At 33.7% G+C, this 20,638-nt stretch overlaps 4 protein-coding genes across 6 annotated transcripts; all 4 read right to left on the reverse strand.

The window, feature by feature from the left end:
• Positions 1–750: 750 nt before the first annotated feature.
• Positions 751–3,382, reverse strand: LOC107491476 (NAC domain-containing protein 26-like). Its single transcript, XM_016112313.3, has 3 exons — positions 3,154–3,382; positions 2,020–2,213; positions 751–1,932 (listed from the first exon to the last, which is right to left on the reverse strand). Exons 2-3 carry the CDS (start codon positions 2,177–2,179, stop codon positions 1,067–1,069), a joined length of 1,026 nt encoding a protein of 341 aa, XP_015967799.1. The 5' UTR covers positions 2,180–2,213; positions 3,154–3,382; the 3' UTR covers positions 751–1,066.
• Positions 3,383–4,055: 673 nt separating this feature from the next.
• On the reverse strand, positions 4,056–5,940 carry LOC107491475 (pectinesterase-like). Its single transcript, XM_016112311.3, has one exon. The coding sequence runs from the start codon at positions 5,820–5,822 to the stop codon at positions 4,173–4,175; it is 1,650 nt and encodes a 549-aa protein (XP_015967797.1). The 5' UTR covers positions 5,823–5,940; the 3' UTR covers positions 4,056–4,172.
• A 7,213-nt stretch (positions 5,941–13,153) lies between these two features.
• On the reverse strand, positions 13,154–13,951 carry LOC107491538 (21 kDa protein). Its single transcript, XM_016112394.3, has one exon. The coding sequence runs from the start codon at positions 13,910–13,912 to the stop codon at positions 13,325–13,327; it is 588 nt and encodes a 195-aa protein (XP_015967880.1). The 5' UTR covers positions 13,913–13,951; the 3' UTR covers positions 13,154–13,324.
• A 1,627-nt stretch (positions 13,952–15,578) lies between these two features.
• On the reverse strand, positions 15,579–19,999 carry LOC107491535 (probable glucan 1,3-beta-glucosidase A). 3 transcript variants are annotated; one of them, XM_052261252.1, is made up of 9 exons: positions 18,517–18,628; positions 17,556–17,654; positions 17,360–17,479; positions 17,078–17,275; positions 16,828–16,989; positions 16,581–16,750; positions 16,367–16,516; positions 15,936–16,276; positions 15,579–15,856 (listed from the first exon to the last, which is right to left on the reverse strand). In XM_052261252.1, exons 2-9 carry the CDS (start codon positions 17,598–17,600, stop codon positions 15,672–15,674), a joined length of 1,371 nt encoding a protein of 456 aa, XP_052117212.1. In that variant the 5' UTR covers positions 17,601–17,654; positions 18,517–18,628; the 3' UTR covers positions 15,579–15,671. The 3 variants fall into 3 exon arrangements, 2 of the variants coding, with proteins under 2 accessions (XP_052117212.1, XP_015967874.1); XM_016112388.3 differs by lacking the exon at positions 18,517–18,628 and having other exon boundaries at positions 17,556–17,762; XR_008009210.1 differs by lacking the exons at positions 15,579–15,856; positions 15,936–16,276; positions 16,367–16,516; ... (1 more) ...; positions 16,828–16,989; positions 17,078–17,275 and having other exon boundaries at positions 17,430–17,479; positions 18,517–19,999.
• Between the last annotated feature and the right edge of the window lie 639 nt (positions 20,000–20,638).

Genomic DNA, 20,638 nt, shown 5'->3' on the forward strand with positions numbered 1-20,638 from the left:
AACCCCAAAAAAAAAAAAAAGAGCTAGGTATGTAACTCTGTAAAAATGTATCACTTAAAAGTAATTGGTGAATTCTTTAATTGGTTTTAAACTGACCCAATTCAGAAAAATAAGAATTCCCTTTGCATGCACAATTATACCTCCAAATCCAACATTAGGTGTTGATTTGGCAGCAATTTATATATGTGATTGTTATTACATAGTGCTATTCTATCTATGCAACACAAACTTAGACAATGAAGGACACCTTTGTGGCTCTATAATAAGTGGCTATGACTTGATGACACATCAAATAACCATATATATTCGATGTTTTGCTTGCCTTGTAAACCTGTGAGAGATTGTTAAGGCATAATGTATGTATTGCGAGACTTGGCAGCAAAGCATGCGTGCTATATATCATAATTTGTTGCCATTTCTAATTGGGACCGGATCTCAGTGGTTAAGAAAAACCTCTCCTTAATATACAAAATTAAGTTCCCTAAACTCTTTATCGTATTAGCATATATAGCCTTGATGCTCCACCAAGGACCATAACTAATCATTACAGTGTACCTACTTTTAATCTCTTGTTTCCTTTAATTCATTTGAACATATATGCCAGGGTGAACAAAGGAAGAGATAACATTAACGTAAGCTATATATAACTGTTTAATTTGTTTGAAATGCAAGATACATAGAGAATAGAGATATATATGAACAGATGTTTGAACATGGACTACTAAATAGAGCCCATGATTCATGGCAAACAATAATTAATAATACAACTTTAAACCCTAAAAGAAATGTGTAAATCCTGCATGCTTCAACTATATATGACTGACTATTTGAATAAACTTTTAACTTAATTAATCCATGCTAGTGATGGTGGATGGCTCCATGCACCTACTATAATGTAAAGTTACAGTCATTTCGTTTATTATGTACAGGAATTTGAACAACCAACACTTGGATCCGTCTTGGTTAATCAATAATAATAACCCTGTTAATTATATTATTTTGTATATAATGTATGTACCCATATATCCAAAACGAATTGGAGCAGAAGCAGAGACTTGAAGAGGCACTATTTCCACACGTCCATTATTGGACAGCTTGAGTTTGATGTTGAGGCACCATTATCATTATTATTATTATTATTATTTTCTGGCATCATCAATTCTTGTTTGGAGACATGATGATCTTCTCTAAGCTGTGATGAAACAAACTTGTCAACAAGTCTCCAATCAGCAGCAGCAGCTGAAGAAGAAGCTTGCTCTTCATTTAAATTTCCATAGAGTAGTGCCTGATGATGAATTAAGCTTTTCCCTTGTTCTTGAAAAGCAGTAGTTTCATTATTATTAATAGCAGCAAATGGTGGTGCCATGATTGGATTATTATTATGATTGGAAAGAGCAGCAGTTTGATGAAGAAGTGGAAGATGATGAAGAGGCAAGTTGTTATTTTGTTGTTGGTAGAAGACATCACAGTTATTATTAGGGATTAGTTGGTGCTTTGATGAAGAAGAACAAGAGTTGTCAAAGTGATCTGGTTGTTGGTGCATGAAAGAGGAGTCATCATACCAAGTGCAGGAAGGGGAATCATGATCACTCATCTTACGCATAATGGAAGTCACTCTCTTCTTGAACACTCTACACACAACCCATCCTTCTTCGTGAGGAGTAGCAGCCGAAGTTTGATCGGTTTCAAGACGATATTCGTGCATAATCCAATCAGATTTGAGGCCATTAGGGGCTCGACCTTTGTAGAAGACGAGAGTCTTTCTCATCCCAATCAAGTCATGCTTGGAATATATAGCTTTGTCCCTCCCTGTTGCTTTCCAAAACCCTGCTGCAGTTGCTCTATTTGTGCGAGTTCCTGTTGGATATTTTTTATCTTTATGGCTAAAGAAGTACCACTCATTTTGCTCTTCTGTTCCTAGTCTGCATAGCTCTATATATTCATCAAATTAATAAGTTATACTTAAGAATGCATCTTCTGTTAAATAATTAAATTTGCGTAGTAGAATATGTATGTTACCTTGAAGATCCCAGGGTTCGATTTTGTAGAGGTCAACATCTTTGATGACATCAAGGTCAATCCTACATGAATTAACTTTTTTTCTAAGGTAGTAATCAACGAGTTCTTCATCCGTTGGATGGAACCTAAAACCCGGTGGAACATGACAAAATGTATTCATCTTCTCTCTATCTGATTCTGATCAATGGTTAATCCTGTTATTCAAGAATTCATTTTAAGATCAATAAAACTCATCATCATGATTACATTATGCGGCGTTATACGAGAAAGAAAGTCTAGAGGGAAGCACTTTTATTGAAATCTCACCCGTATGTAACCAGTAAAAGAAAATAGAGTAATTTTACACTATTAGATAAAATCTCACACCATTAAAAGTATCATTGATAACTATTTGATGGCTACAAATCACAAAAATTGCTGCGCCTAACATTCCTTGATTATATATTAGACACATGCACAACACAATAGATCACAGTATTATTTATTTGTATATTACTGCACATGAATACTAAAGTAATTAATGCCACTCATTGCTGTTCCCACTAGTTCATGATCCATGCTTCCAAATGATACAAAGTAACATGCTCAATCACAAAACCAGACACAAATGGGAAATGGAAAATCAAGAACATGTTTGGGAAGAGTAGAAAAAAATAGATTATTAACCAATAATTTCAACTACCATACAACTTATAAATAAAAGCAACGCTCTAAAACTTATTAATATAAGTAAAAGTTTGTTTTTTTTTTAGATTGTAATGATTTTATCAATTTGTTATCAACTATTTTAAATATTAAATAATATTATTTCATATCCATTTTTGGTAATTGTCTACTTAAAAAAAAACCTTTTTTCATACATTCAAAACATAGTAAATTATCTTAAATTTACTTTTCAGTTAAAGTAGTTAAACATAAATTGATTGTCGCTATCTTTTTTAATTTCTAAGTGTTCCAAACATAAATTAAGAATTGGGACATAGATATGAGACCATATTATTATATTGACTAATTATTAGCTTAAGTAGAATCGAAAGGAAAGCGTGAATGGTGAGTATTATATGTATGAAAATAAATATGAATGTTCTCAACATATATAGTTTAAGCAAATTAAAGTACGATGAGAGAGCTCACAGAGATGAAGCAAGGTAATAAGAGATGAGGGTGGTGCAGTAACAAATCTGCCTCCCAAGATCATGAAGCTCCTAACTCAGACGAATGTCCTCAATGATTTGTTGGTCTACTTTGATTCATGTTGTTGGATCAAGTATAGAGAATGAAGTAGCTAGCTAGCTAGCTAGGAAGGAAGCCCTAACCCTAAACAAATAATTGTGTGTGTTTGGTTTTGTGGCAATGAAACTAAAGTGATTCTATAAATGGATGTATTGTATTTGTGTCATGATCCATGTCTCACTGTCAGGACTGAATTGGTGGAAAAGCTTTTAGAAGCGAAAGCGGGCAAAAAAATGTGGCAGAAAATATGGCATAAGGGATGATCAAAGTGTTTGTTTCTACCCGCCACCAAACAAAGAGTGCTTAACAAGAGAACATGCTAGCTATGGGTCTTTTTCTATCTCTATATACTAATCTTTGCTATTAAGCGCTGAATGAATGAAAGAGGAACTAACGTAACGGCTCAGACCAATCACCAAATCTTAAAAGAAAGAAACAAACACAAAAAGGGATAAGTTGACGTAATGGAGCAGCCAGCTTCCACGCCCACACTCCTTCATAATAATCATCATCTTCACTTACACTAGATTTATTTCATCCATCTCTTCATCTACCTAATATAAGTGTAATTTGTACCATTATTATTGGTTTTCATATTGGCCTTATAATAATTAGTCTAATAATATATAATTCACCTTTTGCTAATTCTAATTGGACAACATATAATAAACAGTCATCCAGTGGCTAATAATTACCATATAGAGCAAAAAGCTAAACTCAACAGTCTTTATAAAAGTGACGATCATCATTTCATTCATTTGTCTTAACTCATACAAAAGAGAATACATCGAGTAGGATATAATTGAAATAATAATTTAATTTAATTTAATTTAATTTCGATCAAAGACACACAAATAATAATTTCTCTCGCTTGCTCAAATGTACAAAAGAATGAATGCTGAAAACAAACTACATGAGAATCAGAGGCCAGAGCTGAAGGGAACAGATGTGGTAGGCAACCAGGTGCGACCAGCAAGAAGAGAAGTCACAGTGAATTGTGAAGCCTCTTTTGGGTTTGATATCACATGAAAACCGGGCCACTTCACTCTTTTGCTTGTATCGGAAGCAGGCCCAGAATTCTCATACTCTCCAAAATATAAAGTATCCTTGGCAAAGTCAGATCCATTCCATTCATCCCAGCCCAATGGGCTTATTAGAGAGTCCAAGTAAGTCCTCATAACAACAACCCTAGCGTTCTGCTGCCAGGGCCGGCCCAAGAAGGTCTGAACCTTGTCCAAAACAGGAACGAGATCGGGTGCGGCTTTGATAACGGATTTGTGGATGGAGATGCCGGTGTTCTGGAAGGGATCCCCTCGGCCCTGTGCGGTGATAGTGTTGGCCTGCCCATCCAGGGGCTTTCTTGCAAATATGTGACAGTTTTGAAAGACCACGGCGGCGTTGCCGAAGATGAAGTCAACGGTGCCGTAGATGTAGCACTGTCTGTAGAACTGGCGCTGGGCGTGGGCCATGAGCGTGTCTTGGTAGCCCACAATGCCGCACTTGTAGAACACAGAGAGGTCGGAGGCGGATCTCAGGGCCACAGCTTGGCCCTTGCGTGGGCCCGCGGTGTTTTGGAAAGTGATGTCTCTTGCGATGAAGTGAAGCCCATCTATGCCGGCGGTTGCGGAGCTGTATGTTGTGTAACCGTCTTGAGAACTTCTGCTGCCGCTAATGATGGTGTTTCTCATGCCGTCACCAACCAGCATCACGTTATCGTTGTTTTTCTCCACCTCTATGTTTTCTTTGTATACTCCTTTTGTCACGTGTATTACAAATCTGCTTGTTTTCACGGTTCTCTTCGCCGCCGCGTTCAGCGCTTCTTGCACCGTCTTGAAATTCCCCGATCCGTCTTTCGCCACCACAACGTGAGCCTTTATCGCGCTAGATTGAAGAAGCCTCCTTTCGTGACCGGAAAACCAGCTCGGAAAATCGTCTTCTGCTTCTTCTTCTTCTCCCTCTACTTCTGCTTCTGCTAATGTGCGATTTGCTTGTGGTTGTTGCTTCATCATCTTGACAAAATCCAAGTTGATGGCTAAGCTGTTCCTCACCATCTCAGTGACGTTGGTGTTCTTAGATGGAACCTTGAAATCTTGAACGCTGAGTTCTTGTGCACCCGTTTGACACGTTTGGATGTTTGTGAGAGCAGTGCTGAGCCATGTCTGTGCATCAACCGCTAAACAGTTGTTGTTGTTAAGGCATTCGAGGGTACGCTTGAGATGGAAGATGGTGTCGTCGTAGAGCTTCAAGCAATCGCCATGCACAGCTTCATGGTTCTTTGTCTTGATCAAGTTTTGGTCCAAACCGTGTGCTTCCTTTTGCATGATGGTTGCTTCCTCTAATGCAGATTTCACAAGCATGCTCCTCAACTCGGTTTTGTGCTTGATTATTGTTGTGTGCTGTTGGTTGCTTTTACCTAAGTAATACTTGCATGTTCCAGGGTGTGGCGTTAGGTTGCACCACCAATCAATGTTACCAGAAGAATGAGAAGAAGAAGGTATTCTTCTTGATGCTGATAAGACAAGTGAAGATACCAGCAATAACAGCCTGATGATGACCATTGTTCTTCCCATGATATTGCCTTTAGTTTTCCAGTGAATGAATGAATGAATAATTCGGTCGAGTTCGATTGGTTGATGATTGCTCCAACAATTGTAGGATATATGTATGTGTTTTTGTTTTTGTTTTTGTTTTGAGTTGATTGGTTTTGGAATTTGGAGGGTGCTGACAAGTTTATATATGTATGTTTTTGGGTGTGGAGTGTGAATGTCAAAGACGCGTGCGTTTAATCCAATAATAATAAGATAATAGTGGCAGATATTGAGATAATTAAGTTACATTACAATGCAAACTGTGATTATTGAGATTTCAAGTAAAGAATAAAAAAAGGAATAAAAGCTTAGCAGGTGCAAGAATGTCGTAGCTAGCTAGAACTAGAAGTCGCTAGTTGCAAATGCAAGAAAAACACAAACAAGTGTCTGTCGCTGAGAGCAAAATCTGAAACGAATCTTGGTTACCAAGTTATCATCTGCGACGGCTATGATGAGGATGAGGAAAAAAGGATACGTTGAGTTGGTGTCAAGTTGTATGCTAGTTTTAATTTCAAAAAATGCATGCATAATGGTGATCAACAAAAATAGTATATATTATCCATTAGTGAGCAGAATTCTTCAAGCACAGGTGAAGGAGCAGTTGCTTTGAACGTAGTAACCATTTTCACTTGCATGCTGTTGCACTCCTCAAGCATGCATATCTCAATTCTGCCGTAACCCATGTGCTCTTGGTTGCACATTACGCAATTAATTATTTCAAACATTTTGACTTTGCATTATATATATATTATTATCTCCAGGAAATAACTCCTTCATGTATCACCATATATCAGGTCTTCATCATATGTATATATACTTTTCCTAATATTAATTAAAGTCGTCAGTTATAAGTTCAAAATGAATGTACAATTAAACCAAAATATAACTCATGAGCAGTCATTATGAAAAACGGATAGAAATAAAATGCAAAATTAATTAACTCAAGTTATATCTGATTTTGAGTAATGAAGCAGCATATATAGTATGTATTATTATAAAATTTGTTCTATATTAAAATACAATAAAATGCTTTTTTCATATATATACATTGTACATTATACACACACAACTGGAAGAAAAAATCTACTTTATATTGATAAGCCATTTTAGTTTTTCTAAATTAACATAATTAGATGAAATTTGTACCCAGATATTTAATGAATTTATGAATATATTAATAAAGTATAAATGACTTATCAATATAAATTAGAAAATGAAAAAAGTAACATTTTTTTTGCAAAATAAATAAATTAAAAAATAAAAATAATTTAACGAAAAAATGCAGCGTTGCCAGTAATTTTAGTAAAACAGTAGAAAATTAATTAGTACTAACTCAAATACAAAACAAATATAAAAAAGTATTATTCACGTAACATTTCTGTTATTTAAAATATTTTTTAAAAGTTAAAGTAAATAAATACAGGTAGGATTGACAAGTATATAATAAAGAAAGTAAGTGTTGAATCTAAAATTTTTAGTTCATACATAAAATTAGGATAGAATCTAAATTCTATTATATTCTATCCATTGTGAACTATAAATACTGAAAAAATTTCGGGTGTTAAGTTAATGTTCATCTTATAAAATTTTCACTCTTTTTTATTTTTTATCTTTTTACGTAGAACTAATAATTTCATGTACTCTTCACACTTGCAACTGACAAGATTTTATTAATAATAAATTACCATTTAGATAGGAAGTAATATCAAATAATAGATACATAGCTAAGGATATTTCAATTGTTTTTTATAATAAAATATTAATTTAAATTAATTTAAGATATAATTTATCATATTAAAAAATATATTAAACAAATATTTTAAACGCCTTTATTTTATTACCAATAATTATATTCATCCACAAATTCAGACGTAAAGTCGCAAGCTATGCGTTACTAACAAAAAGTAGATCTGTATCCAAATTCCATCACTTAACGGTGGCCAAGGATTCAAAATTGGATTCTCAACTAAAAAACTGTGAATTTTGATGTTGAGATCACACACGTAATATTGAATATTTGTACCTCTATTAGGCATGGTTCCATAAATGGTTTTTTCATTTTCAAGGCTTACAGTGAAAGCTCTTCCAACACCAAATTCCTTAATATTATTTATGATGACCACTATAGATTACATGAGTATTTTCTCTTTATTAAACAATACTCTTGTCATTCTATTTTTTTTCAGGGAAATACTAATTTTAGAAAGTTAAAGAGCTGCTCATGATCTTCAATCCTGTATATAATAATAAAAAGAAAATAATTAGTACTACTTTTGTTAATTATCTTGTTGGCTCTCTCTTATTAAATTCATTCCGTAGTAGGTATGTTATCTTTTTTTCTCGAATTTTCACACAATAATGTCGCATGCCACCAAGGCACCAAAATATGCCATCTTTGTAGGTAAGTAATTAAAGAACAAATTCAGACCGTAATGCTGGAGAATAATGGCTTCACATATACGTGGCAGGATTTTGAGGTGCATATTAATAATTTGATTTGATATGATTGGTTGAAAGGTTGTCCTTTTAAACTTGTTAATTAAATACTCATTAAAATAATTACCTTTTTGTACCAATAATTTCGATTCTATAGTGAAGTAGATAGCTAGTTCTTACTTCTTATTCTTAATTTTTCGGAGTTTAAGATTCTTTTAGAGCTAAATTATGTATTTTATAAGTTGCAATAATACATTTTCTAAGAGAACTATACGAATGATCTGCCACATCATTATAAATATGAAAAGACTAGTTCATAAGTAAATTGCTTGTTTATGTGCTAGCTAGGTAGGTATAAATGAAATATAATAGGTTTTATTTAGGTAATTAACTTTCCCTTTATTATTTCATTGCTCGCCCGTGAGCTCTCTATATGCATGATTAAGCAAAGAACCTTTTTGGTTGGGTTGGCGAGACGAAATCTTTGCAACTACGTTGTTGAAAATATAACTGAGCGAGTATGGGAGGCGATGCATCACAAACACATTTTAATTCCCTTTCTCACAACTGTCATCTCATGATGTTGATCATCATGTATACATACATAACACAACTAAGTAAGCATGCATTCAATACCATTTATATACATATTCAATTTATTATGGATATATGCATCCTTTGCGTTATTATCTATTCCCTAAATTAATTTTTATACTAAGTTTCCCTCCCAGGCCCCCACCCCTATCCCCAACAACATATTTTAGCATTCTTTCTAATCTTCCTTTTGATAATAAATTAATAACCCTAAAGTCTCCTTTACACATTCTTTTATGGGTTTTATTGAATATGTAACTTTGATCAAACTAACATGTTAGATGTTGGTCCTGCTTTAATTTCTATCTCTCTATATATCTTTCTTTTTTGTTTTTCTTTTCTTTCTTGCCCCTTAGCTTCTTTAAGTCATGATCATGTCTATTTTAACTTTATTATCCGATCCTTTGATGATGATATGCTTTTATTTCAATTATTGTGTTGTGTATATCATTTAATCAATTATCTATTGATTTGATATTATTTTGTAACTTAGCTTTTCGAAAATTGATGAAGATCATGAGCAGCTCTTTAACTTTCTAAAATTAGTATTTCCCTGAAAAAAAAAATAGAATGACAAGAGTATTGTTTAATAAAGAGAAAATACTGATATAATCTATAGTGGTCATCATAAATAATATTAAGGAATTTGGTGTTGGAAGAGCTTTCACTATAAGCCTTGAAAATGAAAAAACCATTTATGGAACCATGCCTAATAGAGGTACAAATATTCTATATTACGTGTGTGATCTCAACATCAAAATTCACAGTTTTTTAGTTGAGAATCCAATTTTGAATCTTTGGCCACCGTTAAGTGATGTAAATTGGATAGAGATCTACTTTTTGTTCGTAACGCATAGATTGCGACTTTACGCCTCAATTTGTGGATGAACATAATTATTGGTAATAAAATACTGACGCTTAAAACGCCTTTTGTTAAAGAAATTTTTTAATAATTAAAATTTAATATATATAATTAATTAAATTATATTATTTTATTCAAATTAAATTAAATTAATTAATTTCGTTAAAAAATTAATAAATTATATTTTAAAGTAATATTTTTTATAAAAAATAAATATAATATCTCTATTATAAAAAATAATTAAAATATTCTTAGCTATGTATACATTATTTGATATCACTCACTATGTCTAAATGGTCAATTATTATTATTATTATTATTATTATTATTATTATTATTATTATTAAATCTTACCTCAATCCCAAATCCTATGTCCCACGACCAGGAAAAGGACCAGAAGCACACAATTATGGAACCACTTTAGTCTGTAATTTCGGCACATGCCTTCAAACTTATCCAATTACTCTCACATATCATTATTTATATATCAATGAATTCCTTTTACTGCGATATTGAATATTCTACTCCCCCTAACTATTTGTATTTAGGGTTGATAATGGTAGAGTATAATAGAATTTAGGCTTTATTTTAATTTTATTTATAAATTAATTTTTTTTTAATCTGCTATTTTATTCATGTTTAATGATGATAAAAAAATAGATTATAGCTTATTTGGAAATGATAAAAAAAAAATTAAAATTAAAATTAAAAATAATAATTTTTTAAAGAAATTTAACATAAAATTACGAATAATATGATCATCAACTAATTTAGTGATTATTTTAATTTTTTATAAGAGGAAGATTGTAGATTCAACAGTCACTTTATTTGTTATATACATAACTTTTACATATATATTATATAATATATTAAAAGTACAAATAGAATAGAGTAGGATATATCTTAAACCCGTATCTTATTATATCTGCAGATAAATTTGCACCACATCTGCAAATAGAGTAGTTTTTGCTAGTCCTAACTCCTACCTATATTGATACTTTATTTATTTTAACTTTTAAAAAATATTTTAGATAACAGAAACGTTAGTGAATAATACTTTTTAATATTTGTTTTGTATTTGAGTTAGTACTAATCAATTTTCTACTGTTTTACTAAAATTACTGACAATGCAGCATTTTTCGTTAGGTAAATTATTTTTATTTTTTAATTTAATTATTTTGCAAAAATAAATAATGTTACTTTTTTTTCATTTTCTAATTTATATTGATAAGTCATTTATACTTTATTAATATATTCATAAATTCATCAAATATCTGGGTACGAATTTCATCTAATTATGTTAATTTATACATAATTTAGAAAAACTAAAATGGCTTATCAATATAAAGTAGATTTTTTCTTCCAGTTGTGTGTGTATAATGTAGAATGTATATGTATGAAAAAAGCATTTTATTGTATTTTAATATAGAACAAATTTTATAATAATACATACTATATATATATGCTGCTTCATTACTCAAAATCAGATATAACTTGAGTTAATTAATTTTGCATTTTATTTGCTATTCGTTTTTCATAATGACTGCTCATGAGTTATATTTTGGTTTAATTGTACATTCATTTTGAACTTATAACTGACGACTTTAATATTATTATTACTTACTTGATGACTAAACAGTTATGACATTATTAATATCAATTGAGTTATAACTTGTAGTCATTACTACATTGAATTCATTTCAAATTTGTAACCTATGACATGTTAAAATAGTTATTAGTACTGATTTAATGATTAAATGTTGATAACATCAATGGCAATAGAATTATAATTAGTCACCACTTTATTTTTACTGCAAATTTTATGACAAAGACTTCAAAACACGCAATTATGTGTATTGTTTTTGGTTAAAATATATTTTTCCTTTAAATTAATGGACTCCTTCATATATATATAAAAGTTAATATATCTACCCAAAAATATATTTAAATAGAATAAAGTACTATTTTATAGTTCTCAATAATATTTGAATTAATTTTTTATTTAGTTAATAATATTTCAAACGTCATATTTTAATAAATTTTAAATAAATTTAATATTTTTTATTATTAAATTTGACACGTATAATTAATGAATTAAGTGACATAAGTATTAATAATGTTATTAATTAAGTTATATTATACTCCTTCTTCTCATTTTTTTATTGTACAAAACCTTAAGATTTTAGTAATCAATCATTTAAGAACCAAAGAAAAAATATTTTATATTGATAATTATTATTGAGTGAATTTTATTTATCTACTGAATTTGAATATTATTGATGATTTAATATGCGAATTCTTTATGCCAAATTTAACCATATGATAATATTAAAGTTGGTTAAATTTAAATAGGTAAAAAATTAATTCAAGAGAGGGTGTTATGGCCTTGCACATTAAATACGTGGTTTAAATGTGAACATATTACAAGACTCAGACTCTCTTTGAAGCTTGACATAAGTTTCTACACTAATATGGTGTAAAAACATTTCTATTCTTATTCTATTTTTGGGTTGAAAACTGTAAAACAATAAATAGAATAAGAATTTAGCGCGTGTTTGGGCTTAGTGTACTTTTGACGAAACCTCTTAACTCTAAGTACACGGTTTATAAAGCAAGTAAATACACTAAATTAAGAAAGGGGAAGCTTGTGGCATTCTAAGTTAATAACATAAATTATCTATTTAATTGTACCTATAATAATAACGAGAAATAAAGGGTAAGAAGAAAAGTCGGTAAGCAAGTAGATGGAACTATTAATTTCTTAGTTGAATTTTTTTTTTTTAGTTTAGGGTAAAAGGGTGTATAATGAATGTATACCAAATCAACAATAGTAGCATGTGAGGTGAGGTCCCATTCCATTCATTCAATTTTCGTTTCACATTTTGATCACTTTGTTTATGCTTTGCTTTTTCTTTTGAGTTTTTTTTAATATTTTATTAATTTAAATTCATTTTTTCTTGCACGGTTTCCAATTGGTCGCCTTTTCGGACTTCGATTCCGTATTTTGCTCCACCATTCCCGATTATTTAATTTGATTATCACATTATGATGGTACTTAATTGGGGCCTTCAAGTTAGGCAAATTTAGGAACACCATGTCAATTTCTCAATCACTTTAGCCATAATCAATTAATCAACTGTAATGCTTCAGAAACCAAATTGATTTCATCTAATAGTTAGTTCATTAGCTAGAAAAAAATATAGATAAATAATTAAAATACTATATCGGATGTTCAATTTACTAAGTGTGCGGATGATTATCCTAATATTAAAAGTTAGGTAAATAATTTAAAAATATAGTATATTTTTATTTTATTGGACTAATTTTAGAACTTATTATTTATATTATTCCCAAAAATTATTATCTACCTGATAAAATTCATGACAGTAAATTAGTCTTTAGACCGGAAGTTGGAAGATACTGTAGAAAAAAAACTAGTAATGGTTCAGCATATATCATACACAATTGACAGGAAGAATACTAGAGATTACAAAACCATGATAATCTATAAGGATTTAGATTTGATTATATATGTGACATAAAACACAAGATTGACATGATCCTTGAAAACAAAATTAGAAGAGGAAAGAAACTAATATTGAGAAGCATAGTGGGTGATGAGTGACAAGGCATTGCTAGTGACCTGAGCAAGATTTACCATTCTAGCCCTGATGGAATCCTTCATCTTACCATTGAGAGCGTTACCAGCAAAGCCATCACCGCAGGTGCTGTCATCAGTCAAAGCAGAAGAGACCCAGGTCTCAACATTGCTGATGTGCCATCTGAAATCGTCACCCTTCACCTTGCACAGCTTCAGCTCCTTCAGCGACTTGCTCAGCCTGTCACAGCTGTCGCTGATCTCCTCTGCGCAGTCCTTCAGGGCCGCGTACTCTCTGGGTTTGAGCCCTCTGAACTTGTTGCACTTTGTCACAAATGCCCTTGTGGACTGGCTCCTGTTCAGGCTGAGTGTGAGGGCAGTTTGGACCAGCTCGTGAGGGTCTTGCTGGATCGTGTTTGCATACACCGACAGAGACTCCACGCACACGTTTGGAAACGTCGTCGTGCTGCAAGACGATTTTATGAAATTCGAAGGGCTTCCGCTCACATTCTCGGCTCTGAATGTGACTGCAATGACAGAGACAAGAACAAGGGAGAGTGAAAGATGCAAACCCTTTGCCATTTTTTTATGTGTATTCTAAGACTCAGAAACCAAAGCGAATAAAGCCTTCATTATATAGAGGATCACAAGCCCAACTTAACCCAAAGTCTCCTTAACCATATCTTGTGTCTACACCTCTATGGGGCCCACTTGGCAAAAATATAAAATTATTGGCTTCCTACTCTGTCCTTTTAGAAGAAGAAAAAAAAAATTGTTATTGAAAGAGATGTGAAACCTAAATAAATTGAATTATTGTACAACAATAAAAGAACATTTCTGAAGAAGATGTATGGGAATGCAATTAGGGCACGGGGCAATCATTCATGAGATAAGGGTTGATATAACATGTAGTCATGTACAATACAATACAACTTTGTCTGAACTGGCACATGTGCCTCTGTTCCTTTCTCGCCAATTTTTTAAATTTAAGATCCTTTTCTCTGATGTACAAAATGGAAAATATCCTTCTTTGCATTATTTTATTCAAGTGGGAATCTCTACTATTGCCGACCGACTTAGCCTACCATTAGATTTTGCTAATTTAATCATTATAGTTGATTACTTGATTACATGTTACTTTTTTCGTCATCAATTTTCAAATTGGACCCATATAGCAGACAATATATACATGCTGCTTTCATCCATGATTCTATAGAGTCTGCAGCCACGTGATATGGAACCTCATTTCCCATCAGTCATCACTATTCACTACAACTTGGACTAATAATCCAGAAGAGCGATGGATTATAGTTATTTTTGTATTAAACTTGCGAATAAATTTAGTTTCTTGATAAAATGAAATAAAAAATAATATATGATCTTTTAAAAATTTATTTTTGACACTTTTTATAGGTGAAAAATAATTTATATATTTAATTCAACTTTTTGGAAAATGATAATCCATTTCCATACTCTTGGAATGGAATTGAAACCTTAAACTTGTGAGTGTAAAATTAAAATGTTAGATAAATATTGAGGATTATTTATCATTTTTTTCAAATAATTAAATAAAAGAAAAGATACGTGTACTCATATAGTTTTGATATTTTTAATTTATTGTGTAGCTATATTTTAATTATAAGATATAAGGGATTATGAATTTCAAACAAACTAATGTAATTTATCATGATATCAAATAATATTTATGATTATATTGATCTCCCGTATAAAGTACCCAAAGATAAAACTAGTATTTAAAAATTAAAACAAAGCAAGCAAATTTCCACAGTTTCTGTTTTCTATTTTTGATGAAGACAATAGATTGAGTTTTAGTTTTTGTCAAAAGACAATATATAATATTAAATCAGAAAAGTGTAAAATGCCTTGGAGCCCAATTTATAAACAAAAAAAAAAGAAGCAAAGCTAACCCAGTGCTTTTCATGAAGCCCATTATATAAATAGACTTTAAAGAAACCCATTGAGACATGAATTGGGGCAATATTTTGGCGCAAAAGAACTGGGTCTCCACTCTCCTCTTGGGTGTTCAGTTGGTTTTTTTTTGGATTTGTCAGTTTTATTTTTCTGTTTCAACAGTTAAGTCTTTATATTTAATGAGGTGCACTAAATAATAGAACCCACAAATTACCTTGAAGCCCAATTTCAAGTTGACGTTGATGCAAAAAATAATAAAAACTCTATATGATATTTGAAGGTAGGATGGTATGTTACTTATTGCACTATATGAGAGGGGGGTAAACATATCATTATTAGTTTGTTCAGCTTATTTTTCCGCATAGAGTAGTGAACTGAACAAAAGAGTAAACATATATTATGCTGAAATTCAATTTAGGGTTATGTAACCATTCTCGATCATCCACTTAAGGCTCCATTGATCATATTGACATTTGTAGGACCAATATGCCCATCCAAAGGTTGCACGTGAATACACATCCAATTGTGCTTTTGCATAGTTCTGATAATCTTCCTTTGATGCACCTTGCACGCTCCATGCACCAGTCCATTCCCCTACCAATACCATAATAATGTAACTATCATGATTGTATGTTCAATAATATTATTGGTTAGAGTTTAGTTTGTATCTTACCAACAAAACTAAGAGCGTTAGTTGAAGAGACACCACTGAGATCCGAGGCTCTTTGATTTCTTATGAAGTCAATGTTTTGTTGTGCGTTCAGGCTATTGAAGTAATTGGAATAAAGATTGTAGTAATGCACATCAATGACTACATTATTAAAACCTTGGACAAATGAGAGCAGTACTTTAGAATCATGATCCAACGGGTTTGACATGATAACATAAGCACTCTGGCTATATCTCCTCACAGCATCATAAGCTTGCTTGTAATAGTTTTTGAGGCTATCTAGATTGACACCCGACGGCTCATTCATCAATTCTATTCCTCCTAGGCTTGGATTGCCACCGTATCTGTTAATAAAAAAAAAAAAATTAATTCTTCAAACTATAACACAACATTGAACATATGTATGGTACAATTCTGTTGAAGTAAAATAAAACCTTCGTGCTAAGAAGTCAATGACTGAGACTGTGTTTGGTATGTATGAATCTCCCCATTCTATATATCCATCTCTTGCCCCACTGTGATCATTGCCGTTCTGAGAACCTTGAACTGCATGCAAGTCCACTATCACCTTCATCCCATGCTTTCTGCGAGTAACAAATAGTCAGGTGATGGACACATATAGAGGAAGATGAATTCATGGATACTCACTGCGCCCATGTAAAAGCATTGTCCAAAGCTGCCAAAGATCCCCCTACAAAAGGCTTAGGTGGATTCGGGTCTTGTGCTATCCACCATCCAACGGGTATTCTAACTGCAGTTAATCCATTTTCCGACATGAATCTGAAATCATCTTCGGTTATATATGTATCCCAGTGATTCTGCAGGGTAGGCATGAATAAAATGAGTTCAACAAGTCTCATAGTTTGTAAGAAAAATTGTAAATTAGATTTCTTACATGCATGACTTGAGGAGCTCTAGCAGGGCCGTAACCATTGGTAAGTTGATACTCTCCTTGTAACTGATTTGCAACTTTATCATTTAAACGAAAGACGGAGGGGTCATTCTCATCCCAATTAGTGCCTGCATAATCTGCTGTCACTGATGTCTCCGATTGAACCTTCACACACAAGATTTTAGAGATATTTTCAAAGTAAATATACTTATCCAATATGAATAGCTTGATGATGGAGTAAGTAGTATATTACCTGCAAGAACAGACCGTTTGATGCTTTGATTCTAATTTTGTTGGGGTCATTGCTATTTCTTACAATCTGAAATGTTTCCGGGTTGCTAGGCGAGTTGGAAACTGCAACGATTTTGTTTCCACTGCCTTGATTTTCTAGCCCAAGAAATTGCTTGTTAAACACTCTAAAGTTGAAGGATGTGTCACTGACCCTCCATAGCTGCAAAAAAGCACAGGACAGACTGAAATTCCAAAAGCATAAAAAATGGATCTAAATGGAATTCTTTCAGATAAAGCAACATACCTTGAATGTTTCCCAACCTGAAGCTGAAGCACGGTTGGCAACAAGATCAGCTCCTCCTCCATTTTCTGCTGCGAGATATTTCTGGAACTTAGTGGACATTAGCTGCACTTGAGTTCCATCCTGAAATCAACAAAAATCATAAGCAGTTCTGTTAAATTTGCAAATGAAGTGGACCCTAATAAAGAAAGAGTCATACCAAGAGATCTTTGTTGACAATTCCATCAAAGAGAGAAGGTTTCATCCATCCCTCAGCAAGCAACCAGTTTCCTAGATTCACAGCTTTGTATGGCAAATTCTGTGCAACAAGAACAGAATGAGGAGGGTGTGAGAGGCATAAAGCCAACAAGAAGGCAAACAAGTATCTATATGCCATTCTAAATTGTTTCGTGAATAAGATTGTAAAGAATCACAAAGTATTTATAGCCATGGTTTGTAAATCAACATCATACAATAAAGCACATTATGTTAGTATTAAAAGAGAAAAGACAAATTGTAATGACTTGACCCAAGTGTGAACCAAATTCAGATATTCATATTATTAATTACTAGTTAGGCACCCCTGTCATAAGGCACTAATAGAGCCACTGGCCATGGTCAAATGTGGATATAATCACATCTAAACGCATAATGAGTGAGAGAGAGAGAGTATCAGGAAGAATCAACCGATTTACAAGCCTTTTCCCCAAGTCGTCACGAAACTAAAATGGTTAATGAGAAATCGTTAGTCTTCTTTCTTTCATTAAAGAAACAACAACTATCTTTGGATAATCTAAGAATTCAGCCTCAACAGTTACAGGGTGGAAGTTTCTCAATGAGCGTAATCTACACGGTCAATGGACTAGTGGGCACTGGGCAGTGCCAGCAGGAAGTGGGCACCACACTTTGGCACTGGAATAACAATCAACTCCACTACTCCAACACAAGTTGACGCAAAAGAACAAAAAATATCAATGCAGTTGTGGCATTGAATTGAACAATTATTAAAGCATGTATTGCACAAATCTGGGCTGAAGATAATTATTAAAGCATGTTTGGCACAAATCTGGGCTGAAGATACTAATAATTTCATGTCTCCAAATTAAAATTTAATAGACTCACAAATCACTAATCACACACTAATCAGTACACATAATCTCAGCCTCTCTCAAACTATTTACCTAATGATAGTGCTAGGCCTTGCATGGCTGCAAAGGAGGACCACACAAACAATCATTTCCGGCAAAGGCACTGGCCGGGAACTGAGTCTTTGGAATCTGACCACAAAGATGGTTATAACTGACGTTCAGCTTCTGAAGCCCAACCACACCCTTCGGAATCTTTCCAAACACCGAATTTCTAGACAAATCCAAGTACTTGAGCTTCTCCACGATCCTCAAACCTCCCATGTCGAACTTCAATTTGTTCCCCGAAGCCCAGAACCCTACCAAATAATCTGTTCTGTTCAGCAATCCAATGGCGCTCCCTGAGATATCGTTTCCGGAGAGATCGATGTAGTCGTAGAAGTAAGTCTCCGAAGGCTTCCAATCATCCAGCTTCATCCTTATTCCACACTTGGCCAGCTTCAACGAGTAGATAATCGGAGACGAAGTCACCCACTTGGGGATTGTTCCCAGGTGCAAGTTGTTGTTCGACAAATCCAGAGATTCAATTCCTTTCACGTTCATCTCGGGGAACGGGTCTACCAGCAAGTTGTTGGAGAGGTCCAGGTTGAAGATCTTCGTCAAGTTCTTGAAGCTCTGTGGCACGCTTCCAGTGAATCGGTTCGAGGAGAGATCGAGTGTGTCGAGAGCCTTCATTTTCCCTAGAAAATCAGGGATTTTCCCGGAAAGCGAGTTGTGTCCCAGTTCCAGGTATCCCAGTGTTGGTGCCAGCGTGGCAATCGACGCCGGAATCGTGCCGGAAAATTTGTTCCGAGAAAGTTCTAGAATCCTGAGGTTCTTTAACGAAGTGAAAAAATCGGGAATGTTACCACTGAGCTGGTTGCCTTGCAAACTCAGATATGTGAGGTTCTTGAGGTTCCGAATCCCGTCTGGGATAGCACCGGTGAGGAGGTTGTCGCCGAGTTTGAGCTGAGTGAGCTGAGTCAACAGGGATAGTGAACTCGGCACTGTTCCGGTTAAGCGGTTGCCTTGGAAGCTGAAGGCGCCAAATTTTCGAGTGGAGTTTCCAAAAGAATCGGGTATGCGACCCGAGATCTGGCTGTTCTCGATGTAGATGTATTGGAGGTTGGGCATATTGAGGAGAAAACCCGGGAAGGGACCCGATATGTTTCGGAGATTAGTGAAATAAATACCGTCGAGAAATTGGAGCTTTGAGAGGGAGGACGATATGGTACCCGATAAGAAGCTATTGGGTTGGTCGGGTTGACCCCCAAGAGAAATGCTTGTGACCCGTTTGTTTTCAAATAGACAGTTGAGGCCAGGCCACGTGCAACAATCGGTCCCGCGTATCCATTTGCTGAGCATCCCAGATGGGTCGGACTTGATGCCCGATTTGAAGCCCAATAGGCCTGCTTCGTCATCCGGGTGGCATTTGGCTGCATTGGCCTTGAGGTGTAGCGGTGTGAAGATGGTGAAGAGGATCAAGAGTGTTGTTGTTGCAGTGGGGATGCTCATTTTTATTTCGTTGGTTCTACTCAGTTTTGCAAGCTTATGTTAATATGTTATATAAGAAAAGAAAAGAAAAGGTAGTTGCAATTATTGACTATGAATATAAATGCATGATTATCCGGATCTGGGGTTCTGTCTTGGAAGCATTGGTCAGTGGATATCTACCATCTAGCTGGAGGGAGCCTCCAGAATTGACGCATTTATACTTTTCTTTTGTGTAGTGCAAGTGCTGCAACGTGGTTATGGTTCCACTTTCCACACACTACCTCTTGCTTTGCATTGTCCCAGTTTGCAGTACACTGTGGCACGTAGCCTTCTTGAACACTTCAAAATTTTGTCTGCTCTTGTCTTAAAATATTGTTTTGAAAATCCTCCTACAAATCTTTTGTTTTGACATCTCTTTCCTCTTGCACTCAGTTTTACGTTAAGAATTGACAATTGACAATTTTTTGGGTATATTAGTATATTACCGACATCTAGACTTTGTACATTGCTGCTATATGTTATGTTTTAATATCTTTGTAAATTGCTATATAGTACTTCTAAAAATAAACTTAATTGTACTCCATGACGTTTGGAAATCCTTGTGCATGCATTGCTTGAACATTGGAAGAATCCAATATCTTCTTTTCGTGCTAGCCAAACTAATTATCCTATTTTTTAATTAATT

The sequence above is a fragment of the Arachis duranensis genome, chromosome 5 (genome assembly GCF_000817695.3).
Source record: "Arachis duranensis cultivar V14167 chromosome 5, aradu.V14167.gnm2.J7QH, whole genome shotgun sequence".
Lineage (NCBI taxonomy): Eukaryota > Viridiplantae > Streptophyta > Magnoliopsida > Fabales > Fabaceae > Arachis > Arachis duranensis.